The sequence below is a fragment of the Fulmarus glacialis genome, unplaced genomic scaffold (assembly GCF_000690835.1).
Source record: "Fulmarus glacialis isolate BGI_N327 unplaced genomic scaffold, ASM69083v1 scaffold10, whole genome shotgun sequence".
Classification (NCBI taxonomy): Eukaryota; Metazoa; Chordata; class Aves; order Procellariiformes; family Procellariidae; genus Fulmarus; species Fulmarus glacialis.
In genome coordinates, this window is record NW_009185633.1 from 310 (window position 1) to 27,868 (window position 27,559).

The following is a 27,559-nucleotide window of genomic DNA, read 5'->3' on the forward strand; positions in this document are numbered from 1 at the left end:
GTGGGGATTTTACTGGAAATTGGTGCTCTAGAGCACTTTCTTTAGGCCACGGGACTGCTGGCAAAGGCAGTGCTCTGCAACTTGCTCTCCAGCTGTTGAGCAAGGTCCTGGTTTGATCGTGAAGATGTGCTTTGCCTTTGACTTTCAAGCAGTAAGGAGAGACTGTGAACTCCACAGTCATGGTGTTTTCTCCATCTCCTGACATAGTTTGGGTCTTTCCAGGTAGGACCTTCAGAGGGAGAATCTCTGCCAGAGAGGTCAGCCTTACCAACCTTCAGCTTCAGGACAGTGCTGTGTACCAGTGCGAGGCCAGCAACAAGCACGGCACCATCCTTGCTAACGCCAACGTGAACGTTCTCAGTGAGTACCCTCCTGGCCTTTCCTGTTCAAGATCTAACTGAAGTGTCCCATTCTGCTGATTGAATGCTTCAGAACAGCTTGGGGATTGTAACCACGTCATTGTTCTTTCGCATTGGCCCCAGACTTTAAGAAATACGTTGTCCAAACTAATGCAACAAGCCGTATCATGGGCAATATTATATGCTTAGTATAAGTGCTCATGATCTTTGATATACTCTTTATTTTAAAAATGTGGTTGTGGTTGGGCTGAAAACCTTCTGAATTCAAATGTACTAAAACCACTGGGGGCTGAATTATGACCACAACTCTGTTTTTGAATTATTAAGTGTATTGTTAATCTTTAATTTCAGTTGTGATGCTCAGCCTGTTCTTTGAAGAAAGGGTGGTGGAAATTTGTTTAATAAAAGAGGTCTCTAGAGGAAGCAGAATTGGGTCTGTTTTCTCTCCTGGAGCACGTTGATGTTTCACGTTCTGACATGTCCAGCAGTCAACCACTGTTATCTTTGTCAGTGAACCTTATGAGAGCTCAGGTGCTCTGCGCAACTGGTTCCAAAAGGCAGTGAAATTCCCATTAAGTGGCTAAGCCTTTGACCTTTGCTGGGAAAGGGGATGATGCAGGGACAGTATTTATATTCCCAGTTCTGAAATGCAGTGCTGCTCATTTTGCATTCTCCTCTGCAGATATTGCTCCGTTAATACTGACCTCAGATGGTGAAAACTATGCCACAGTTGTGGGTTATAGTGCCTTCCTGCACTGTGAAATTTTTGCCTCGCCTGCAGCAGATATTAGATGGTAAGCCACTGAGAACTGATGTTTTCAAGTGAAACAAGTTCATATAGGCTCCCCAAACATTGAAAAATGTGCTAGTTATTATTTCTATGGAAGTAAAATTAGAAATTTGTAACAAAATTGTATATAATATAAGTATTCTGTGTTTAAATGCACTTTCAAGAACCCTGAAGAACTGGTTTATAAAAAAAGGTTAATGAAAGACCTCAATACCTGTGTGAGACAAGTGCTGGGATATTCATTAAAGCAAGCCATGCTGTATATAGCCAAATCCTGCTACAGCTTCATCAGCCTTAGTTTAATGTTGGCAACTTTTTAAGTTTGGACACATTATTGAGTTGGAAACGTGATGACTTACAGAGCATACTTACCTGGAAATGATTCCATACAGTTGGAAATCACAGGATTGTCATAGCACTTGACAGGTGCAATAAAATTGGAGATGACAGCTATAGATTAAAGACTCAGCCAGACTACTTTAAAGACCTTGATAGACGCTGTCAGTGTGTTTTTGGTTTGCAGGAAGCTTATGTCCCTTTATGATTTGCTGCACATGGGTAAAGTTATTTGCTGATCTTGATTTGATTGTTCAGTGGCAGAGCTGAGACCAGCTCCCAAAATTCCTGTGTCCCCTGCAATATCTGCATGAAATAACAGTTCCTGCAGCCCTGGAAATAACCCATAACTATTATTATCCTCTTCAGGACTAAGGATGACAGCATAGAGCCACTTTCAACGTTCCGCTATGAGTTAAATAAGAATGGCACCCTAGAGATCAAAGAAACAAAGAAAGAAGACTCAGGATCGTACGCTTGCTGGGCTGCAAACTCTGTTGGAAAAAGAGCAATCACTGCTAATCTGGATATAAGAGGTAATGTCTCACTTATGAATAGAAAGACCTTTGACATCTGCTAAGGTTTTATATTTACAAATTTTCAGTAAATAAGTAATTAGTAAATACTCAGTCCAAGATACAGATTTATTCTGTGAGGCTATAAATTCTCTGTATAATAAGACCTGAAATTGTCTCTATTTTTTGTGTGATTTCTCCATGCTCATACATGGTGTTCGCTTTCTTCTTGACACTTCAAGAAGCTGCATAAGCCACCAAAAACTGTAGTTTACTTCCCAGATCTGTTAACTTTATTATCTTGAAAGGATTTTCCCTCCTTCTTGCCATCCGCCCTGTTACACTCAGAGCAGGTTCTTGGCTGACCCTCAGGAGCCCAGGGCCCTCCCTGTGCTCGTGGGCTTGGTGTGGGGTCCCCGCTGAGCCAGACAGGGTCCCTGCATCTCCCACAGCCGTGGGCTTCCTCCTTCCCTAACGCTACTTCCCATCTCTTCGTCAGAAGGTACATCCCAAACTGAATTAATATCCGCAGGGAACACCAGGCACGTTGCAGCAGGATGAGTTAGGGGATGCTGCTGGTTTGAGGGCTTTGCAGCGGGCCTCTGCCTGATTAGCAACTTGACAAATATTTGTAAATAGAGAAAAAAATTACTGAAATGCGTTTACTCATACATTTCAGATACATACCTTGTGCTCTAATTCTGTTTTAAGGGATTTATTTGGTCGGTTGGGCAGGAAGGGTTTTTTCCCTGGGGGGGATGGTAGTAGACAGCTTCTGCTGAGCACACAGGTTAAATTTAGTGGGTTGCATACAAATTTATTTAGGATTTAGGGCTTGCCAATAAAAAAGACCCCTTCAATACTCAATTAGCAGAGTCCTCAAAAGGACTTTCAGATGCAGGTTTGCTGTGACAAACTCAAGAAAGAAATACTCCTTTTGTGTTCTATTTCCACACACTCCCTTTGCTTTGTAAATTTTTTGCAGTGATAATAAACATGAAAATGTACAATGAAATTCTCACAGAGCAACATTTCACTGTAAAAAGAAATTCAGCCAACTGCTTTCTTCTTACTTATTCATCTGTTTCTGCATTCAGATTAGAGTCAATTAAAAGAACAAACTTGATTGCAATAATTTTTTCTCACTTGACTTTAATAAGCTTGTAATTTTTCTTGGATCATTGCCAAAGCCTATTTCAAATGGCAATTGGACATAAAAATCATATTCAAGCTTTTTTTTTTATCATCCATTTCATGACAGTCTGCTAACAAGGATTTTCACCTGTGACTTTTTTTTGTGGTTGTTTTTTTTTTTTTTTCTGGAGCTCTTTGGTTTGGAGTGAACTAAAAAAGAATTTTTCAAGATAGAAAATGAAATCCTGGCAAATATCTATTTCAAAAACAACCATCCTGCACTTGAAATGTTTGTATATATAACAAAAAAGACATGATCATTGCTCCTAAGGTTGATTTTTAGATACGAAGTGCTTGGAGAAAATTTGATGTAATAGTCTCTCTCTCCTAATCAAAGTGTTTTTCTGTCATCAATCAGATGCTACAAAACTTGTTGTTACTCCGAAGAACCCCCGAGTGTTGAAATCACATTCCATTTTATTGAAATGTCAGTCTGAATATGATTCACACTTGAAACACAGTTTTAAATTATCCTGGAGGAAAGATGGAGATGGGCTGCCAGTCAACAGCACGGAAGATGGCAGGTAAGCAGGGAAGAAACAAAAGTTTTCTTGATCTCAGCTGAATAATGCTGTATGGTGCGGGAACATGAGTTGCAATAAACATGAGACTTAATAGCTTGAAATGCAAATTTGTGTCTGCAAGAATTCTTCATGCCATATGTGAATAGATCTGCATTTTATGTATGTATAAATATAAATGCATCTATAGTAGTTTTGAGCCATGGCTGGCAAATGATTTTGTTTTTTATTAACTCTCTCACCATCACAGCAGAATATTGCATAAATGTTGGTTCAACCCAAACCCACAACCCTAGCCCCAGTGCAGTCAGCTGGGGTTTTGTTTCTCCACTTCAGTGGAACTATTATTCTCCTGTGTTTTATACCTGTTTGGCGAAAGCAATTCCTTGTAATGTTAACATGAATGTAAAACAGATTTCTGGGATTCTGCCTAAAATCGTACACATTAAAAACAATGAGTTTTTCCTACGTATGAGTTTAGGACTTGCAAGTGCAGGCTGAACTTTGCCCTACTATTGTGTTTCCATTGACCTTAAGGGGACGGAGCTCAGCCTTTATTCCATATGAGGTGTCCCACAGTTAGCAGTCAAATGTCTTTATTAATTACCACAGAAAAGAGATGGTTTCCTAAATACTGTGGTGCTGGAGAGGTTGAAGATCCTGCTGAGGCCACGTAGTGCGGGGAGATAGCGCCAAGCAAATGCCATGTGCCTGGGTCAATGCCAACTTCCCCTGGTGCATTGGACATTACACAAGTGGGTTGGGAATGCTCGGTTTTACTCAACCCTTTCAAAAATTCAGACATAAAGCCCATGTATTTGCCTCATTAACGATGTGCCAAAATCCTATGTTCCAGACACTCAGCCGATGCATATCAATGTGGCTCTGTTCAGACCAAGAGAGACATGCCAACTTCCAGCCATGGAGGCTAAATTGCTACAAAATACAAATAATAGTCTACAGCACAGTGTATAATACAACTACAATTACGTTTTAAAGTAATAGGCCTAACGTCCAATTATGTTATTCAAAATGTCCTGTTACCAAGTTTTTTTATGAATAGTTTTTCGGAGAACAACAGTTCTGTCTGTCATATGCTTATCTAACAGATATTTCTCTTCCTTATTTGTATGTACCTTTTTTTTTTCCCCCGTAGGATAATTCTGGACAGGGATACACTGTTCATATCAAGCGTGACACTGGAGGATCAAGGAGTTTACACGTGTGTGGCTAGCACTTCTCTGGACAGCGTCACAGCCGAATCGCAGTTAATTGTTCTTGGTAAGAGGATATTTTCCCGGTGCGCAAACAGCTCCGTGCAGTACCTAATGCCGTTGCAGCACTTTTGCTTGTTTGTTTCTTTCGCCCAGTTCAGTTACAGAGCCTCAATAACCCAGTTTCACAGAGGTGCAATGTACCTCTCACTCGTTAACCTCGGTTGTGCTATCCTTGTATCTCCTGGAATGGGGATGCTGACGCAAACTTTTCGTTTATATTTAATCTTTGTTATAACTAAGACGAGGCAGTGGCTGTAGGAGCTTGCCCAGGCTGCAAGGTGTAATAGCGTATTGAGAATGGCTCTGCTTCTGCTTTGAAGTCCTTGGTCAGTCCTTCACCCCGCTTTACTAGAGACTTGCACGCGAATTACCGCTTGGGCTGTTTTTTGAAGAAGAAAAACATAAGGCCAGTATTTAGATGTCCAACTCCTCTGAAGATCAGTGAAAGTTAAGCACCTAAAATGATTAATTATCTCTGTGAATCTGAGCATAAATTATTGTCCAATGGCAAAGAGCAAGTCCACAGCAGAGAAAAGCCTTGACCCACAGACTCTGAAGCTTGACCTTGTGTGATCATCCTTAAACCTGCCTCCCTTCCTGAAGGACCACTGGAAATTAAGCGGGTGAACTTGAGGAGTGATGCGAAGCCCTTTGCACATGTACCTAAGGACATCAACCAATAGCTAAAATTCTGTTTTGTGGACAGTTTTGCATCATTTTAATTTCATTAAGTTTTGCTTCATTTGACATTTTTAATTATTTCTGGCAGTGATTGCAACAAGAACTAAGACAATCTGACCTTCAAGACGTTTTCACACTTTAAATGAATGGTATTTTTCAGTAAATAGTAAATTAAGAAGATGCTATGCACATTATTTATGGTACTGTGTTCCTAAGTGCTGTATAATTCAAAATGTTTGCAGACAATTTGTTACATTACTTATGAAAATTTTATGAAGCACTTTATTCCCTTTTAAAAAGGTGAACTGCAGAAGAGGAAAAATAGTCTTGTGCTCTTTCCCCCTTGTTTATTGTATCTAAGAAAGGTCTTGGTGGATTAACAATATCTGTTATTTTCCAAGTGAAAAATTCAGGCTTCTTTTGCGATATGGCACAGATGGAGACATCAGAATATGGGCAACTAAGAGCAAAAGAAATATTCAGTTAGAATACTTCTAAGTATTTGTTCTATGATTAATAAACAGAGCGGTGCATCTTTAAGATGCATCATCGTCGTCTTTAAATGAATATACTGAATTTTAATACCAGATGTGCTCCAAGAATAGAACAGCAAAATGCCTGTAAATTAAACTGTGCTTTCCTGATTTTTCCCAAGTACAACAGAAATAGGGGAAAGAAATGCAAAGAAAACTAAAACAAAAAACCCAACCCAAATACAACCTTTTAAACTTTTTTATGTACCCTGAGATAAACAAGAAAACTCAATATTGTTATTTAAAAAATTCAGTACAAACACAATTAATTTCTTTCACAGACAGAGACAGTTTTGGCAGTTGAGGTAGCTGTTTTTCCTATAAGAAATGACACTGTCAGCCAAAAAAGTAGTTGGGATGTTGGGGCAGGAGGAGGCCAAAGACCCCAAGTTGTGCAATCTCTTTTCCTTGGTCTGTACATTTTTTAGATTTTGAAACACCAGCCCTATGTTTAAGGAGGGGGAGTGTGTGTGTGTGTGACTTTGGAAGGATGAGGGGTTACCATCAGCCCCCTGCAGTGAGAAATCACTCTTTTACATCAGGCCCTATACATTTCAGTTACCAAACTAATCCAATGCAATCAGACTGCAAATTGTCAAAGCAAGCCAGAAGGAAGATAAACATCTGTCAGTCTGAATCCGCTAAATTTGAAAGCGTTCGTTCAATTACAGGCAATTTGGCAGGCGACCCATGCCGCAGATCACCTCTTCTGCCCCGATGCTGTTGGGAAACCGGGCGCTGTTGCAGACGTGTGCCCCCCTCGCCGTCTCCCAGGACTGGGAGGGGGAGCAGCCTATTTCAATGGTGCTGGTTTGCAGTTTTTCAAGGACGCACCTCAGCCCTGGTTAAGGGGCAGGAACCACGTCCCTGCAAAGGGAGCTCTGACAGCAGCAGGGTGCTCCTGCGCTCAGGGCTTGCGTAGTCCCGCACTTGGCCCCGGGAGATGCAGTGCAGTTATCACACCAACCACCACCAACTCTAACTTTCATATATTCTCTGGACAGCATCAGTTGAGCTGGCAGGTAATGAATTTTCGTGTTTCCTTTTAATACAGATCCCCATAGCTAGGATAATGAATGTTATCCTTTCACTCATACTCTAAAAGGTCAAGTTCAATAACTGTCGGAGCTGAGTCACCTTCTACCACTCTGGTTTGCACCAGAGTAAATCCAAGTGATGCTGATACGACTTTCTGCTAAAAGCAGTGTCAATATCTATTAAAGATTAAATAGATCTTAGTGTTGATTTGCAAAGAATAATCTGTTGCTGCAAGCACAGTAATGAGAGCAGATGGAAATGAACTCGAGAAGGGATATTGCATTCATAAGGGAGAAAGCAGGACCAGAAGGTTCAGCTTGGGTTTCTGTAATAAAAAGGATCTTTAAAAGCAATTCCCATTTTCCTAATTTTGTCCATTTTGAAATCAAAAGATGTTTAATCACCTTCTTCACTGAACTTGTTGTTCCAGTCCTTTGGAAAATGCCAAGACAAACAGAAATAGCTTGCCGTGCTCCTGACGCTTCTTCATTATTTCTCAGATGTTCCTGATCCACCAGAAGACCTTCAGCTCTCAGAAAATCAAAACCGAAGTGTTCGACTATCCTGGCAAGCCGGGGCCAGTCATAACAGCCCTGTTAATGGTATGAAGGATTTTAGCATCATCTTGCACTGTTTAGCAATATGGCACGTCATGGCTGTTAGAAGAAACAAAGCATGCTCACAGCCATACTTTATTGGTTTTACTATGACAGTTAATTTGTTGTGAGTTCGTTTCCATCCTTGCTATTTACAACCCGTTTATACAGGCTCTGCCTTTTTTCTTTGTTTTGTTTCTTTTCCTCCCCAGAGTCGATCATAGAGTTTGAAGAGAACCGGTGGGAGCCGGGGAGGTGGCAGGAGCTAACCCGAGCCCCGGGGAATGACACCACAGCCCTTTTGTCACTGTCCCCGTATATGAATTATCAGTTTCGCGTCGTGTCTGTGAACGCTGTGGGAAGGAGCCAGCCTAGTAAACCATCGCTGCGCTATGCAACACCTCCGGCTGGTAAACACTGCCATCTAGTTTTCTGAATATTAATATTTTTAGTGTTTTGCTGGGAGTAACAGTGCCCTCGTGTGCTTCAGAGAGGAGTAAAGAAGGCAGGCACGCTTGGGCTGCTTTCGCTGCTCAGCGGAGTCTACGCTGCCGTGGTTAGCAGGGTGTTTCCTACCAGGGAACCGATAGCATACAGCTTTCCTGAGCTCTGCTGATTTTGCACCATTGCAGCCCTTTATGGACAAGCAGTTGCTGGAGAGGATCTTTGAGGTTTATGGGGAGCCTTCCAGCAGCACTAAGCTTGTCAAATATGTCCGTTCACAGTGCCTTTCTCGCTATGACAGAAAACGTTGTGGCCCTGAAAGTCATTTTAGAGACCAACTGTTCAGCACGGCATTTGCATTCCCTGGCATTTTTCTCTCATTCTTTTTTTTCCCCCTTTTACTTCAATTTCAGGTCCTTCTTCAGCTTTTCAGCTGTGTGCGTCCCACTAATGATATACCTTCTGTTTACTATCCCCATAGGGAGAAAAATCTCTTCCTCATAATCCCCCTACATCTGGTGCTTTGAAATCCAAAAGTCACAGTTTCGTGTTAGCTGGTGGCTCCAACTAACAAGGGCACTTAGGAATCAAAACTGCATAAACAATGTGTTTTGGTCACAGCAGCTTTGCTGATCCAAGTAATTAATCTCATGAACGTTTTTTGTTTAGGTGTCTTTCATTCTCAGTAATACGGAAATAAGAAAAGTTTTTTGAATCCTTTTTTTGTATTTAAATAATAAATGCAGGATACAACCCAGGATATGCAAACTAACCTTGTCACTTGTGTGGTTCCAGCTCCAGACAAGAACCCAGAAAACATCCGAGTTGAAGCTTCTGAACCAAATGAAATGGTGATGAAATGGGAGGTAAGGCAAATGTGTCTGTCAATGCTACAATATTGAAAACAGGTTCTTCCTTCAAGCAGCAAGTTCTAAAGCGGCATGGAATTTATCAGGATGTTGTTTTAATACAAATACATTTAAAAAAATAATGGATCCCTTGACTTTATCTCCCATTCCCCTACTTCTGTTTTTTAGGAAATATTCGCAAATTCCGTAGGTAGGACCCTTGAAGCTCCTGAAGTCATTTATTGACTTAAATGTGTTCTGGATTTCCTCCCCTAGTTTCATTCTGATTCAAAAGTTAATTTTTTACATCTAACTTTGCAGGTTATCAAGAAATATGAAAGTCCTATAAAGCACGGTGAGAATCCTCCAGCATGCACTCTTCTTCTGTGCATCTTGCATACAAGAAAGTGCTTAAAATAATTGTGGTCTCGCCCTGCTCTGCAGGAGGGGCCGCCAGGCCCAGGCAGGGGATGGTTCACACATGGCTTCTGCCCTTCCAGCCTGGAGGTTTAAAAATGATGGAGATCACTTGGCCAAGAGAACGTGAGCTTGAATTTTTACATCAAGAACTAAAGGAATGTAGATAAAGCTCCTAAGCACGTGTGTCAAAGGAATTGTGTAGAAGTCTTGAGATGATTTCCAGTCTTCAAATTCCCTGGCTTTTAAGCTTACAGCTTTTGTGCCAACAGTTTAGAGAGAGATATATTCCTTCGTTTAACACAAATTTCAACAACTGTGGAAGGAAGCATATTTTTTTGTGGCTGGAATTAAACACAATTTACATGAGATTTACTTCTCAATCTGCTGCTCGCAGCAAAGAACAATAAATGTTTCCCCAGTGTGAATTCATGATTTAGGCTATAATTACGCCAAAAGGAGGTGGCCCTCTAGATCTGTTGCCTTGGATTTGGATGGGGATTTTTGCTGTAGGACATAGCCCAGAGTCGGGGAAGACAATCCTTCCTCTCGGAAGAAGTGCAGAGCGATAGTAAGCAGCATGGCTGGGAAATGCTGCGATGACCAACGCTTCGTTGAGCAGAGAACGAGCGCTCCCCCTCGCCGGGAAGCCCGTAATCTGCTGCTCAGACAGGGCAAAAGTAGAAGCGACGACTGAGACTGAAGGGAGAGAATGGGATGGACAGGCTTTGTTAAATATTGTTGAATCATTTAAACGTTGTGAACAGGATATTCATTTATTTATGGTGTTTCCTGTGTGCTTTTCAGAGGAAGTGCTAGGCACCGAACACGCTCTTTCTGGCAGACAAAGGCTGCAAAACCATGTTAATCTGCCTACTTTGGATTAAGAGACCAGATGAGCATTAGTGACTAGCTTTTCAGCCAAGGATTTGCAGCATTAAGGGAGATCAAAATAAGAGTCAAGCAGTGCTGCAATTTAACTCTAAATGAGAAGTTATTTTTGAGTAGGAATTTTTTATTTCTTCAGCCTCTTTTGCAATCCCATTCCCCGGGATCTTTGCCATGGAGGCGATTCTCCCAGTGGTGCCCGTTAGAAAGCCGCCCAGTCTACCAGCTCCTTGGCCACAGTCATCCCAAAGATCCTCATACCCTCAGAGCAGATAAATGGGAATTTTTGCAGATCCCCCAGACCTAAGTGCCCCCATGCATGAGGAGTGGCGGTCAGGCGGGTCGATGGGGCATCGCTTTCTGCTGGCACTTGCAAGGCGAAGCCGTTTCATTACAGACGTCTGTGTGCAGCTTGGATACATATCAATTATTATATATTTGATATGTACAATATATAATTTAAATATTATTAGAAGTAGGCTATGTGGTGGGAAATACCCACAGCTGTTTCGGTGGACTGAAAAAACCCCCATCATTTTTGGTAGTGCAGGTGACCAGTCAACTTTATTAATTAAAGAAGTACATTTTCAGAGAAATAAACTCAATTGGAGAATGTCTCATGACAATCCATTGCTATATGTCTTCTAATATTTTATAAATTAATGTTAATTAGATGGGAACCACGCTGTGACGAATTCTTCAGCTGATTGTAAAGAAGAGTAGCACAGCAGTTGCACATTAAATGTCCAGGCATAGTTTCAAGCATTTGGTGCATATTTAGAACAAATCTGAATTTTAATGACCCAACTTGCTGTGCTACATAAAATTCTAAGATAAAACACAGATTTTAGCTGTACTAAAAGACACACACAACCTTGTTCCAAAACATGCATTTTAGTTGTGCTAAAAGGCATGTGGTTTTACAACACACAAGAAAACAAAGAAAACCTGTGACAAAACAAAAACTGATGTATGCAGTGTGCAGAAATATGTCTCCTAGCAATTAGTCTTGTTTTTAATCCAACTGTTTCTCTGCCTTTCACCCACCTTTCTCTTGAAGTCATGACATTTTTTTTCCAGTCATCTTAAAATTAACATGATCAGCGAAAAGTTAAAGCGTTCTTTTTTCCCCCTTTTCTCTCCCAACGTTATAACACGCTCTCCAAAATTATTCCCCCCTCCCTTCAGCTGCTGTTTCATGGTTACTGCCACAAAGGCAGACAGGATCTCTTTTAACTTCTTCCGCAGCCACTGAAACCCGTGGAGAGGAACGGGCCGGGGCTGGAGTACAAAGTCAGCTGGCGGCAGCGGGGAGTCGAGGCGGACTGGAACGAGGAGACGGTGAAGAAGCATTCTCTGACCCTGCGGAACACCCCCACCTTCGTGCCTTACGAGATCAAAGTCCAAGCGGTAAACAATTTAGGATCCGGTCCTGAACCAAATGTTACCATCGGATATTCAGGAGAGGACGGTAAGTGGTGGAAACATCCATGTAAAAGCAGGCTGCGTGGGGGATTCTTGCGATGCAAAACGATCGGCTATGAAGTGATGGATTAGGCAGCCCATGGCCAAAGCTGTTTAAATGCCAGTGCTCAGCATGGTGGGCTACATGAGACACAGATACGACTGATGCTGGGTGCCGTGGATGCCAGCTTGCTGGAGTTTGAGGGTTTTTTTGGAAAGGTCACTTGTGCTTTCATTAATCTCAATTGCTGGCTTAAACTGGATACTTGTTTGAAGGCCACAGTCCATAAGAAGTCTATGAAATGTAGCAGTCATTGTGTTGTACTTGGTGGGAAAAAAATCTTTACCTTGTCTGGGGCCCGGTTCAACAGTTTAACACTGTCAGAAGTTAAGTACTCTGGCAATTAAGTACAAACACTCAGATGCTGGGCGTTGTAAGTGAATTTATAGATGATGCTACGTTCCCATGTGTGCTGGGTCCATTGAGTCCTTGAAGAACAGGTCCTCTTCTCCAGCCTGGGTTTCTGTCCAGTGGCTTTCCATGGCTCCCAGGTGGCACAGCCCCCTTTCAGGCTTCCCTGCATCTCTGGAGAAGTCTTCCTCCGCTGTAAGGCTTTGCTTTGGATCTACTCCTGCTCCAAGCCCCCTCCCTGGGTCTTCTCAGCATCTGCCCACCTCTGATTTTGGACTCTGCCTGGCCCACAGTGCATCACTTAGGCCAGATCAAACAGAGAGGCTTTTTCCCCTTGCCACCCATTTTCACAAAATAGGTGCCCTGGGCTGCTCTGAAATCACAGCAACCGCTTGTGATACCCACCCTTTGCACTTGCTCTTCGAGCTCCAGCTTCAAGGTGGGCTTTAATAATCATGTCATGGCAGGAGAGGTGAACGTGCGAGAGGATTGCCCTGCTAATAGAATTAATGCCGGTGCAATGCGGGAGGCGACAACCCTGCTATGTCCACGGGACAACGTCACTGCTGAGGCCACCCCAACATCTCTGACCAGCAGCCTGTCCCCTTTGGTGTTCACTGCATGGCTGCAGAAGGTATTTGGAGGACTGGAAAGGTATCCAGCTGCAGTGAAGAAATGCCAAGCCTCACTTTGGGAAGCAACCCAGTTAAGCACTAACACCATCAAAAAAAAAAAAAGAATCTTTTTTGTAGGAATTAAGGATTTAAATCAGCAAGGGAGTAAACAGCATGGTGGCCAGCTAGCGTGGGGCGCCAGGCTTCCCCGATCCCAAATACAAATGCTTATTGCATTTGCAAACGCTTAGCAGCAGGGGCTGGGAGCTGTTGGCGAAGAGGGGGCAGGAGGGCCAGCGAATGGTCCGTGTTTCAGATCTGAAGATTAATTTTATTAGTTGAAGTCAGACAGTTTTGATCCCGTGCAGAATCTGAAGTCTTTAAGTTGTTTTCGTAAGAATGAAATAAACTGACAGTCTGAATGGCCTTTGAAAAGTCAACAGTGGATTAGCCAGCTAAGCCAAGCACGTGTTTTGCTGCTTATTAAAATGACCAGACAGCCACGTCCTTGACTTAACCCGCCACGTCCCGCAGCAGTCACTCCCCAGGAGCAGTAGTATAGATGCTGCTGCTCCCACCTCTCCACTTGCTGCCGCTTCTCGCAGAAGCCGATATGGAGTATCATCATCCATGGTAGGCGATATGAAACAGTCAGTAAAGTTACTGTGATAGCCACAGATGTAAAAAATCTCACCGGCTTTAGAGAGGGAAAGAAATCCTAAGGCAGGCTCTCTGGAGCACTCCTCGTGTTGAGTGAGCGCACCGAGACCTGTGTTATCAACCCTGGATGGACCGGTTTGATGTTTACAACCTGCTGAGTGCTTCCTGGTGTTTCACCAGCACGAGGTTTTGGTGCTGGCAATGGTCTTGGTGCTGTTCAGACAGGAGAATGCCTACTGCACACCCAGAGGTGGGCAACGGGAAGGTTTGGTGGTGCATCTTCTCTCCTCTGTCGAGTGTTTGGCAGAAGAGGTGGTGAATAGTGAGAACAGAGAGGAAGAAACCCCGCAGCATGTTTATTTTCTTTGTGTGTCTGTGATGGATTTAATTTTATATCGATCAGTGGAAAATCTTCCTTGCAATTCAGTTGTCAATGGATCAATGCCTCTTTTTTTCAGGTGCGATAATAGCTCTCTGTGTTGTATAGTGATTAAAATCCTGCTGTTTAATGAGCTTAGTTGTAAAATGAAATTGATTATAAAAAAAACCTTTATGATTGCCTTCTTGAGTGCTGTGTTAATCATTTTTTTTATTCTTCTCACTGCTGTAAGCATTACTTGAAACAGGAAATCATAAATACTGGTGTAGAAATTCATATGTCCCAGTGCACCTGTATTCCAGCCCGCAGCAGAAAGCCCTGATATGGCAAAATAATGTTTATTGGCCCATTGCACCCACTGGATGCAGGTGGAATGGCTTTTTTCTTGCCTGCAGTAAGACTATATGAACTGCCACAGCTTGAGCTGGAAAGCCAAGCCTTGTAGCTGTGAACAGTGTGAAACGGGGCTCTTGTAAGTGTCTTTAATATGCAGCACTTTTGGTTTTGCAGTTCCAGATGCCTCTCCTTCCGGCGTATCGGTGGATATTGTGAACAGCACGCTGGTCAAAGTCTTCTGGTTTGGAATACCAAGGGACAGAGTTCGTGGACATTTAAGAGGCTATAAGGTTACGAATTTCTCTTTAAATAATTGCATATGGTTGAATAAACTATTAAATGAATCCCAGATCAAGGATAGGTTTCAGCCTCTCATTTCTGGGAAGATGAGAGAAATCAGTGTTGTGTTCAGCCCCATAAAACATAATTTGTTATAGAAATGCCAATCTCAATGCAGGTCAGTTGGTGGAAAACAAAAAGCATGCTGGATGGAAAAAGGCATCACCCAGAGAAACACTTCCTAACGTTTGTAGGAGACAGAAACTATGGGATGATTCCTGGTCTAGAGCCCTTCAGTGAATTCCGCTTAACTGTTTTGGCTTACAACGCCAAAGGAGATGGCCCGGAAAGCTCCCCCGTTGTGTTTGAAACTCCGGAAGGAGGTAAGACAAAATGAGAATATGGGATGGAGGGACGTAAACAGAAATTGTCCACGTAACAAGGCAAGCTGGTTTCTGTATTTAAAGTGATTGTAAAATCTCTGATATTCATAAAATCCTTCACTAGAAAGGGGAACTGTAGGTTTTGAGCTGAACTAGATCCTCATTTAACAAGTATGTGTAGAGACAGACCTGTCCAATATTCTTCTCTGAAAGCTAATCCCTGTATCTTCCAGTTCCCGAACAACCACGTTTTCTGAGGATCCTGAACTTTGACAAGGACTCCATCACTCTGTCGTGGGGACTCCCCAAGAAAGCAAACGGCCACCTTACTGGCTACATTTTGCAATACCAGATAAGTACGTGCTTGTTTTGCTTTGATTTTAGAATTTAAGCATTATCAGTTAAAAAAAAAAAAGAAAAAAAAAAAAAAAAAAAAGGTTTACATGTGCACAGGTATTTAAAAGAGGCTGATGAGAAGGGCTGTTTCTGAGATCCCTATAACAGCCATAACATCAGAACAGCGTGTTTTGAACTGCGATGTGCGCGCAGCCTGCTAGAGGGCAGGCCAAAGCCATCTTCCAGAGCAAAAAGTTTTCCATGCACTTTTCTGATGTACGCTCACGTTGCTGCCACGCCCTCTTCCACATTTATACACTAATTAATTATTTCATATCTGTAAATTATACCTAACGTAGTAGTTAAGAAGACCCATAAATTGTAGGTGCATTTTACTGAAGTGAAACTTATTGAACACAAAATAATTTGTAACGAGGGCACTTTAGCCACATTTATTCAGATGTTCACATTCTGTCAGTGAGCACCTCCTCCCTGTGCGGTGCCTCAGCAGAAACACAGGCAACTACCACCTGAGTCATGTTGTTGAGTAATCACATTGAGAAACAATGAAATACCAGGGGTGTTTCTTTCTTGCCTACGAAAAAACTGGGAAGAGACTTTGAGCAGATAACCTCAGGCAAGATTCAGTATTGGTCCCTGACTGCCACACCACCAGCTGTGAGGTGTGGCGACAATTCAGGGTGTTTTATATGTTCTTTGGGGATGGAACAGGATTAGACTGTGTCTTATTTACAAAAAGAAACCCGGGTACTTTTCACTTATCTCTGCTGATAACAGAACTGCCCAGTTGCCTTTGCAAGCTGAGGCTGGAGGCTGGATCTTCCCTTTGGTTTTGATGACTATGGGCAGAGAGTGAATCCGTCTATTTAGGCAGTTTGGGAGTAGCAACCCCTGCTTCAGCTGCCAACTGTGCCAGGGCGGAGCGGAGCAAAGCAGAAGAACCATCCGTTAACTTGCTTGCAAAAGTTTGCAGATGTTTGGAAGCAAAGCAAGAAACAATTCATATATATTTAATGATCTAGGAGACAGTAATTTTTACTTTCCACTCAGTATGTGCATATCTAGGATCAGAGAGCTTTTTAAGAACAGTAATAGCTCACCGAGTAGTTGGGAGATTGACATGGGTGAGATAAATCCCATTTAAGTACTTGGCAGGAAGGTGAGATATGCTTATTCAGCCTTCATCCTTCCTACTTACTGCAGAGTGCCTCCTTGCAGGGGTGTTCATGACAAATTTCATGTTCGTAGCCTTTAGCTGCTGGGTCTGACTCAACTGCCTTTTCCCTTTCAGTAAACGAAACCCATGAAATCGGACCTCTGAACGACGTCAGTGTAACCAACCGCTCCACGCTCAGCTGGAGGCTTTCAGGTCTCAGCTCCAGTACCAAGTACAAATTCTATGTAAAGGCTTGTACAGTCAAAGGCTGTGGGAAGCCGGTCACAGAAGAAGGACTAACGATGGCTCAAGGGAGTAAGTTAATAGGCAATATGTTTTTATGTGGAGAAGCTCTAACAATAACGGAAAAATCTATTGAGAATATTCCAGGCTTGACATTTCCTTTGTAATTAGAGGAAATAAATTTGTTTTTCTTTCCATGAGAACAATCAATGAACTTTTTAATGTAGCCGTGCAGCTCTTCAGAAAAGTAGAGCTTACCTGTTTCATTTTGCTGTACAGCACTGTGTTTCTATTCCCACCGATCAACTCTTTAAGCTGTACTAGAATAAGTAAATTGCATTTAGTCACGAACAGAAAATTGAAGATCTAGATAATCTGTTCTCAGTAATACAATAAAAACACATTCTGCCCTTGCATGAAGATGGGGGACTGCTAGCAATGTTAAGTGCAGGTATTTGACATGGAAAATCCAGATGAACATAAAGTTGACTGCAGTGCTTTTGATCCATTATTTTATTATTATTTTATCAGGGACTGGAAGTGACCATTTGTGTGCCACTTACACCCTATCCTAAAAGACTGATGTTCAGTGATTTAAAGGAAAATCGCAAGCACCATATGATAGCTCATCTTTCACATTCAGTTGAAATGAAATAAAATGTACTGTGCTCAGCAAGTCTGAAAACTCTACAATACCGAGGAACAAGTCCTTGCTATTAATCAGAAACCGTTGCTGTGCACTTACCACGGGGAAGGAGAAAGAGAATGTCATAAGCAAAATAGTCCTGGCTTCATCATTTTTAGCAATGATAACAGTCTGGCACAATGTTGATATAAAATAGAAAAATCGTCCTTGTTGCACAACATCCTATTGGACTTCTAAGTTGCAGAATCTCTTCAGTTACTGGTAAAACAAGTAAGAAGTACTTTAAACTCATCACGTCCCAGCTCAGGATCCAGTCATGAGCTATCATCCGTTTTCTCAAGTAGTGAAACTCCCTCTCCACTGTCTGGTAGCCTCCAGTCTCACTGTAGTATTCAGGTACTCATGTAGCAGTAACTATTAATCTATCAGCATGGTTTAAAATTTATTCTTCATTAAAGAAAGTAAAAGTTCCTTTTTTTTTTGAAGCTAAAAATATACAATTTCACCTCGTTAGTTACCCTTTCTGGCCTTCCTTGGGCAGCCAGAATAATGTGTTTTGGCCACTTGAAAGTCTATAACTTCTTTGAATAACCTTGTCAGGTTTTATGAAATGCATCCCTGCCTGATATGCTTAAAAGGATGATAATGTTGCCATTCATTTTGTTCTCGTCCTCTTCTTTCCTAAGACTTTGTTTCAGCAGTGGCAACAACTGATCCTTGTGAAATGCTTGTAGAATAGAGTAGTATAATTAATAAAAGCTGCAAGGGTCCAGTTCTGCGATTAATGTGTGCTCCTTGCTGATTCTCAAGCCACCCTAAATTAGGACACTGCATCTGTCACTGAGACGCCATTAGAATTTTGTGTCATTATTTGCTGGCTAAATTGTTTGGATATTTTTCAACTAAACATGATAGGCTGAAAAAAAATCCCTCTTTTCAGTGACCTTCCTGGGGTTTTAAGCTGTGGTATGGGAAGCAAGGCAATTGCTCAAAATTAAAACAATCTCTCTTTTTGAAGAAAGGGAATGATTTCAAAAGTCAAGTTTATCATTTAAAATGACCCACATAAATGACAGATATAAAATGTGGTGCCCTCTGAAATGAAACTCTGTGATAGAGCACTCCAAGTTTCTTTGGGTTTTGATTCAGTGATTCTATATCCACTATGTTCCGGTTTTAGTAATAAAAACATAAAGCTCTCATTGTTCATTTTAAGACTTTGAATAGCTTCCACTGCTGTAATATAGCCTTTGCAGGCTGCGCCGTGGGTATTTCAGAATTTCACGATACGTTCTGCCAGGAAGTGGAGATGTTGAGGTGGAAGCTATGGATTCATTCACGTTTTATCATTGATATACTTGATCTACATCACTGCTAGTGCTTTCATTTATTTGCAGTTATCCCTGCTACTACAGTCTGAAATCAGAAAGAAAAGTCAATCTCTTTTTTTAATATGTACATATGCAAGTATGCGTTTATCACCACTAAAAACAAGTCTGTGCAGGGAGAATTGTTGTGCTCTAAATGATAATTTTCCCAGCCTGTAATTTATGTGCAGCCCATTTCCTGACAATGAGTTTGCAGTGGCATGAATGACTGAATTTAGTAAAAAAAAGTTTCTCTCAGTTAAATAAATAGAATTCCCTGTGTAGATAAATGGGTAGGTCATACCCTTTCTCTACAACTGCAGCATCTTCCTCTGTGAATGAACCATTCAGATTCAGATTTTTGTCAGGAGTAACACATTGCTTTGAGTTAGCAACGCTTTCCCAAAAGGTCAATGAGTAGATACTGATAGGAAAAGACCATCTCACGCTCACATCTCTCTCTCTTCGTTCTCCGGCGGAGCAGTGCCGCGCTCTGTGCTTGTCTGGCAGTGGTGGAGATGGAGCCCTCTGCTCTGCAGTACTGCCTCTGTCAGAAGGGGCTGTTTCTGTATAATTACTTAACAGAGGAAAACCACATTTTGATATTTGTCTCTAAGATTAAATGCAGGCCCATTGGAATTAATGAGAAATCGCAGCAGGCGATAAAAAAGCTTTCATTTATAGCATCCTTGTTGCATGACCCAACACCACTGGCGTTGGCAGCTAATACAAAGTCAATGAAATAAAAGCCTCTTTCTTATGAAAGATCTTAAACGTAGCCAAAATAACTCAGATATGAAACGCTGATAGACAACCAAAGATTTTTATCAGTTGTTGATAAAATACTGTGGACAATCATGAAGAACCTGGGCAAAAGGATATTTGCATTGTACTGCAAAATAAATAATAGCTTATTTTTTGTGGCTTCATTGTGGTTTCATTCCATAGAGGAAGGTATGCTGTCTTTAGAAAATGAGTTTTATCTCTAACTTTTCATTTTCAGGCAGTATTTCTTAAATGACCTACAAACTAATTAATTTTCCCCTTGAAAATGTCAATTTCCAATGATCATTAGCCCCCAGCAAGATAATACAAAATAATGTTCTTACATAAGTGAAAAAAATTAATTTAATATAGTAGTCTTTCTTTAACACAAAGCTTCTTTTCATCTAGTTACCAGTGTTTCTCGAGGATTACTGAACATGTATTACATGTTGAGAATGATTACTGTGTGTCCAGAAATTCAAGCCTTAATGAAAAATTCATCCAGAGGAAGCCGTACAACTGTAGTTTTATTTTCCAGGGAAGCCAGAGAATAAAAGTTCACCAGTTTCATTACATTTCAATGGCAATCGGCACGTAACTCCCACAGGCTTTTTGAAAATCTTAGCCGGAGGGTACTAACCTTCATGACACACCATAAAATGAGGAGAGTAACCATTTGTAACAAAACATATGGTTTTAGTTCTCTTTTGCCACAGGCACAGTGAAAAAGGAAAAATACAACTGCCTTAGCCATCTGTAACCACTGGTATTGTTACCAGCAATCCTTCAAAATATACCCTATTTGCTCACAATCAAGAGAATCTGATGAAATCTCGGTGAAAAGTTCCTTTTTCTGTCATTTATGCCACTCCGCTCTATGCCTCTTCTTCGGCCGGGGGACCTGTAGCCCATCAATCCCTAATGACAGGCAAGGAACCGTCCTGCCAGCCCGGGTGCTGCACCCAGGCTGGATGGGAAAAGGAATAAGTGATGTATCGCTGTTTCAAACCCCTATCATTTTGAGCAAGAAAAATAGGCATGTTAAATATAATATGCTAAATACATCAGTCTTGGAGTACTTCAAACAAATTTGTGATTAACTGTTTGTCTTTGCTATTTGTTTTGCTTTTTCCTCATCTATCAGCCTGCCCCAGTGTAGCCAACACAGAGAGCGAAAGAGCAGCAGCAAGAGACGAACGAGCTATAACCTGTCTTCTTGTCCGAGCTCAGATTTCTCCCACAAATGACAATCCGTACAAATAGCTGATCACTAATTCACCTATAAATTCTTCTCAAAAGACTTTGCACACAGCAGGTTTACTAATCTCTATAGCTTAAAATATTCCCAATTTAGCATGAATTGCCTCCTGCACTAAAAAAGCCCAGAAGGTGAAGGATACTTGTGATACATATTTATACACTTTTAATAGCCAGGCAGTAGGGGAAAACTAATGAAAGTTCAACTTTCCATTTATTGCAGCAGATGTATTTAGACAGGTATGGCTATAAATTAAGATGTTGCCCACAATTAGTATTTAGCTGTTAGGCTGCCAGCTTTTTTATATAAGTATGTTTTATAACAGATTTGCTAACTTTTGGAGAACTAGCACTCTTGTAACTCTTTGGGGGCGGTTTATATTGTTTTTCCTTTTATACCATAAGCTTCTATAAAAAATGTGTGTTCCGTTGTTCTCATAAATCTCGAAGCCCGGTAGGAATATTGTAAAATTGCAGTTCAGTGTTTAATGTTCATGCGAGTCCCATGGTATGGCTGATAAATAGTGGGGGAAGATGAGAAGTGCTGGTGATATGCCTTTATTACTAATGTCTCTTCTCCCTTATTGTAGATTAAAAACCTAACCCAACTGCTTTCAATTTTCTGAAGCTAATTTCTGCAGCTCACTGACCTTTCAGTATGTTGAGCTTTTCCTTATCTGTATATCTTTGCTTTTATTTTTCAGGATGCTACACTGCTTTTTCTATTCCAACCACCAAACTTGCCCCAATTAGCAATGCTTTCTCCTCTGTAGGTGCTATATTGAGTGTGTAACACAGAAAGAAATCGCGTGGAAAGAAACCTCATAATCACCCGTCACTGGACACCTGTACCAAGTTTTAAAGAAAAAAATTTTGTGTAGTGTTTTGGGATAGGTGATGTTAAACAGCCTGGAAAGCCGATGGTAAATCCCCAGTCCCAGGTCAGGTCGGGCTCAAACCCTCATTCCCGGACGCGCATCCCAGCCCCGCGCTGCTCGGTGTGCCAGGGCACGGCACGGCCGGCTGGGGGCTGGTCCGGCTGAGCAACGACCTGGCAGAAAAAGGGGTTACTTTTCAGCCATATCAGTTCCCCCTTCCTGCTTCTGTGAGGAGCTGACCGTTCAAAAAGAAGAGGCTGGCACAAGCTGGAAATAAATAGGTGATAGATAAGGACTGGTTAAGGTGGTTTAAGAAAATGCACAATGAACCGCAGCTGTGGGCTGCCGCTGAGCTCAGGGTTAAGCGTTTTGCTTGCTAGGAGTTCAGTAGAAATGCCTCCTAAGGAGACCTGTGTTGTCTGCAAGTTGGACCATGTGGTTATCGTGTCATGCATAAGTGTTACATGTGTTTAATGCATCTGGATCTAAGGTTCACGTTCATTCTTGTTACTTTATGGATAGGGTTTCCATTAAATACTTTCTGATGTCTTGATTTTAGAACATGTAATTAATATATACCTGTGGTATCCTGTTGCTTAATTTGCAGTTTGATTAAAAATTATAGTTCAGTTTCACATACTTCATTTAGCAAAAATTGCCGGTAGATGGATTAATTTATGCTAATAAGCTGTGCTTCAGTATCAGCAGTGCTTCAGCTGTATGTGTTCTCTCTGGGTCCCAATGGGCTACTAATTTAACTGCTTATTGTAATACATGTATAGTTGCCTTGGAAAACTTATCTTGAACTGCTCCTTTGATTGTGCTTGGATTCGTCTTAATCTTTTTTTTTCCCCTTCAGCTGTCAACGAAGCCTTAATCACTGAAAGCTTCTTGCTTTGCTTGTTTACTGGTTCTCGCTTTGCTTGTTTATGAGTTTAAGTATTAATGAGCATTGTTTTACTGTCAGTGCTACTGGTCAGGTAGTTTTCAAATTATACTGTGTGCTCAATCCTTAGTTTAGACAACTTTGGATAAAGCAGGAAAATTAGGCAACACAATTAAAGAGTTATATTTATAAAGTGCAGCCCCCCAAAATGTCTCTCCTGCCATCGAGGGCAGGCACAATCCCGGGTTGTACCCGTTGGTTGACTAAAGAGATCCCCCGTGTCAGCCCGAAGTTCTGCATTTGCTTGTATGAACAGGCTTTTCATGTTCAGGCAGTGATTACTAACCTCTGTAGATGTCCTTTTTTCCGTTATCCACAAACGCTATTGTAAAAAAGCTTGTTTAATACCCTGCAATCTTAATGCAGACAGAAATTACAGTAGGCGTTTTGTGAGTAAAAAGGCTCTGAAACTAGGGCTACCGGAATTTCCCTTCTACCTCTTAATCAAATATTAACCTCATCAGGAACATTAAATGCCTAAATATCAATTTAAAAGCAAACTTCAGCTGTATCTAAAACAGTGCTTTGGGCAGGCATTGTGGGATTTAAAAGGACATGGAAAATCACCGTCAGGAGAGGAACGAGTACAAATCCCAATGTTAATTTTTTCCGTGAGACATATAAGAATCCATTTCCAGCTAACAAGCTGTCTGTGCTTCCCTGCTGAGTTCAGTTCAATGGGAGAGGCATCAAACCCCAGATTATCTATACAAAGCAAGCCCATTTTCAAGTTGTAATTTTTTAAGCACGCATTAGTTAAAGCAGATCCATAATCCCCCATCAATATTAACTTTCATCCTGGGAAATGTACAAACCCCTTCATAAACATCAGGATTACTTCAGTCTGCTGTTTATTTTATCTGATGGAATATTAAAAATCAAATAGGGGGAATGTTTTTTAGTTTACCGCCTGCTTTTGAAAATCAGATTATCTCATGACAAATGTTAAAAATCCTTGTGTGTCATATTTGTGTGTTATTTACATTCTTTGTAACTGCATTTCACAGGCCTTTTGTTCAATGAATGCAATTAATCGATATGACTTGAATATGTACATTCCATAGGTAAAGGGATCGGCAAGATTTCAGAAGCAGTAAACCCCACCCAAAAGTTTCACCCCATTGAGGCGCTTGAGCCTGGAACTGAATATACAGTTCGTCTAGTGACTAAGAATTGGGTTGATAACAATAGCATTTTTGAAGATGTAATTGAGACAAGGGGGAGAGGTGAGACATGAAACCCTTCAAGGTGGTAAAGATTTATTCTCAATGTAAATAAATGTTGAGGTTACATCTTACGTTGTGCAGTGTACCAAAATCATAATTTTGTTCTGTGATTTTTAAGTTGACCCTTGCAGTTGAATCCCATGGGAGCATAAACGCATCCGTGGTTCTTGGCCGGGTCTTACGCTTTACTTGGCGCACAATAGCCTGGAACAATTACAAACCTTTACAAAACAGTTTTCCCTCCTATGCGATTTTGAAAGGGTAGTGCCGTGATATAATTCGTTTTAAGTGTGCCAGTCCAGTGGTTTGCATGTATCGGGTGCACTTTTAACTCTATTTCTTTCGCAAAACTGCTTTTGCATGAGAGGCTTAACAATTCTCTGTTCAGCTTTCCTACTTGGCATTAATCCTTTGAGTCAACTACTCGCTCAGAATTACCTTTCCAAAATGTCTGTATTGTGCCTTGTAGACTGCAGATTCCCCTTAAGTCTGAAAATGTCACGCTCTGGACGTATTTCTGTCTTGCGTTTCTTTAAGTTGAACACAATAAGTAGCGATAGTCTGATTCAATTAAGATTCACTGAAGAAAATGTTATGTATTCATGTTATAGTAGGGTGATGCCCTTTTCCTCTGGTTAATTTTCTTTTTTTTCACTCCTCTTCTGTTTCACAAAGCCTATGCTGGCATTTACGATGGAATTTCCACCCAGGGGTGGTTTATTGGACTGATGTGTGCCATCGCTTTGCTCACCCTACTGCTGCTAACTGTTTGCTTTGTCAGAAGAAATAAAGGAGGAAAATATTCAGGTAAATGGATTTATTGTCCTTTGGCTATGTTCACATGTTAATAACCAGCATCCTTCAGACTTTTATCTCTGGAGGCTGCAAAGCCACAAGCAGAAACATCCAATTAGGATTTGTAGCTTTTGATAAATATCCGCAGAATGGATTCTAATGAATATAAGTGAAACTGTGCTCTCTGGGTGAGACAGTGCTGTGTGCTGGTCAGAGATCTTGCTAAGGCCTTTCACAGCGCTTGTTGAATCTTCCGGTATGTATCCAGCCGTAGAGTCAAGGTCCTTCCCCAGCTGCACCTCGGTTGGCAGGGCTACCTGCTCACTTTCCACCTGATAACTGCTACTTGACGTACTCACTGACATAACTTCCATGGGTAGCCAAACTGCTTAACAATAGAGTATTTTGCTAAAAGTAATTCTGTAATTTTCAAAGCAATGAGTAAGGATTTAATTTTAAATATTTAAGTATAAATCTGGTTGTCGGAAGAGGTGGTAGATGCCCCATCCCTGGCAACATTCAAGGTCAGGTTGGATGGGGCTCTGAGCAACCTGATCCAGTTGAAGATGTCCCTGCCCATGGCAGGGGGGTTGGACTAGGTGGCCTTTAAAGGTCCCTTCCAACCCAAACTATTCTATGATTCTATAAACACTTAGCTTTCTGAAAAATCAGGGAATGGCACCAGACCCTTGATGGAAGCATGCTGGTTGTGTCCAGCCAGACACGCAGCACAAGCTGCTGCCCTCCAGGTTAGGCTGTAGGAGATGACAGGCGGTTTTCCCATTGCACCTGCAAAAAGCAAAGTCCACGGCAGAACATGGCATACAGATCTGTGCTTTATTTTATTTGTACAGTGAAAGAAAAAGAAGATTTGCATCCAGATCCTGAAGCTCAATCAATAAAAGATGAAATCTTTGGGGAATATAGGTAAATAGGACCTGCTTTAACAAGCGTCTGTGTTTGTTGGGGTTTTGTTTGTTTCCAGATGTCATCATTATTTAGGACATTTTTGTAGCATGCAATTAACGCTATTTTTCATTTTCAAAGCAAACCTCACAGGAGTGGATAATAGTAGGAATGTAAAGGTATATCCAGTATACTTAAATCCATCCAAGTTGGGATATAAGTAAATGTTGATGTATCAGTGATTATTTTTCACTTTTTTTTTTAATTAGCAATGTATGGATAATGTAAATATATATGATAATTTGGGTTCCTACTGCAATGTCCATTGAAGTCAATAGGAAGACTTCTATGTCTTCAGTGGGTTTCTGAAACCCAATCAGGCCCAAATTGTGTAATATGGGGAATGCTCATTTTGTGGAAGAAAACAGAAGTTTGAAATGCAGTAAGAGATGGCAAAAGACCCAACAGCCCTCACTACAGAAGTTTCTGTAGGAGAACTGAAATAATCGCTTTAGCTGCCTTAAAATAACTAAAGCTTACAATAACCATGGTATAAAGAAAAAGACATCATTTCTGTTGAAATCCCAGTTATATATACTACATTATTTGTACTGGACTAGGTTTTTTTTTTCTGCATAATTTCATCTTTATTTAATTTTTAATGCTTTCTAATGGGACAAATATTTAGAAAGGTAAGAAAGTCCTGAGGTTAATAACTTTGACCCCCTCCTTCCCCCTCAAACTCCAAACTTGTCTTTTCTATAAATAGAAATACCATGTGCAGGAAAGTAGCAAATATTTTTACTGTATTGATTATACACGTTATTGATTATATGCTGAAGAGGTAAAGTTGAGGTGCGTTTCTCTGTCCTTCCATTACCAAAGCTTTGACACTGAGCTGGCATCAGCAAGGGCCGTAATTGAGTAATTATGTACCTAGTTCAGAGGCCTAATTTGGTTTTTTTGTAATCTTTTAATCTATGTTCCCAATCCCCCCAAACTTTCTGTTCAGTCAGGAGAAGTCAGGCTGCTTTGGTGGTTCTTCTGCGGTACCATTAGGAGGAATGGCCAGCGGAATTTCCGTTTTTTCCTGAATTTTGGTGATGGGTCTGTCCTTCTTCATGAAATTGCCATTGAACATAGGCTGCATGTGAGCAGATGCAGACACTGATTCTGCTTCTGTTTTCCCCTGTTCCTCCCCATCAGTTACAGTACGATAAGATAACAGCAGAACAAATGAAAAAAGGGAAAAAAGCCCCTTTGTCAGGATCTAAAATCAAACAAATGCTCACAAAGCAGTGAGATACAACCTACAGCTGATGCCTCATCCCACAATTGTACATCAGTTCACCCACCCCCTCAAAAGAAAAAGGAAATAAATAGGCCCCGAATATTGCCTTGTAAAATGAAAATGTCTCTTTCCGTAAGGTGCCAAAGACTTGACACCAGCACTGATCGCTGGAACGGATCCCTCAAATCCTTTCCAGCATTTCCTTTTCTTTCCCCTTCACTTTCTATCTATGTCTGTCCAAGGCAAAAAGGGAAAAAAACAAAACACACGAGTAGTTTTCACTGATGTTTGCCTTTTTAACCAATTCCATTGTTGTAATAATCCCAAAATCATACATGTGTGGAATTCAGGTGGGTGTAGATGACCTGTCTGAGGTGCACCGGACCAAGCAGGACTCCTGGGGTCAGGTCATTCTCCATGTCCAACCCACATAGAAATGTTTCCCTCGCTCTTCCCTCCTGCTGCTTTCTTTCACAATAAAAAAGCAGTTTCCATGCTTGCAATTAAAAGCTAGATTTTTGGAAAGGCATTTCTTTGTTTTGTAGTGACAGCGATGAAAAGCCGCTGAAAGGCAGCCTCCAGTCAATTAACGGGGACATTAAAGCCACCGAAAGTGCTGATAGTCTGGTAGATTATGGAGAAGGGGAGCATGGGATGTTCAATGAAGATGGTTCATTTATTGGAGCTTATTCTGGATCTAAGGAAAAAGGATCAGTGGAAAGCACTGGGAGTTCTACGGCAACTTTTCCTCTCCACGCCTAA

At 41.2% G+C, this 27,559-nt stretch overlaps 1 protein-coding gene across 1 annotated transcript; it reads left to right on the forward strand.

The window, feature by feature from the left end:
- Positions 1 to 222: 222 nt before the first annotated feature.
- Positions 223 to 27,559, forward strand: CHL1 (cell adhesion molecule L1-like; the record flags this gene model as incomplete). Its single annotated transcript, XM_009587644.1, has 17 exons — positions 223 to 360; positions 1,042 to 1,153; positions 1,855 to 2,021; positions 3,553 to 3,718; positions 4,872 to 4,996; positions 7,745 to 7,846; positions 8,053 to 8,250; positions 9,080 to 9,150; positions 11,686 to 11,908; positions 14,477 to 14,592; positions 14,760 to 14,964; positions 15,198 to 15,320; positions 16,613 to 16,792; positions 23,644 to 23,805; positions 24,481 to 24,612; positions 25,455 to 25,527; positions 27,343 to 27,559. Coding segments are annotated over 17 exons (2,510 nt in total), but the record flags the coding sequence as incomplete, so codon positions are not given.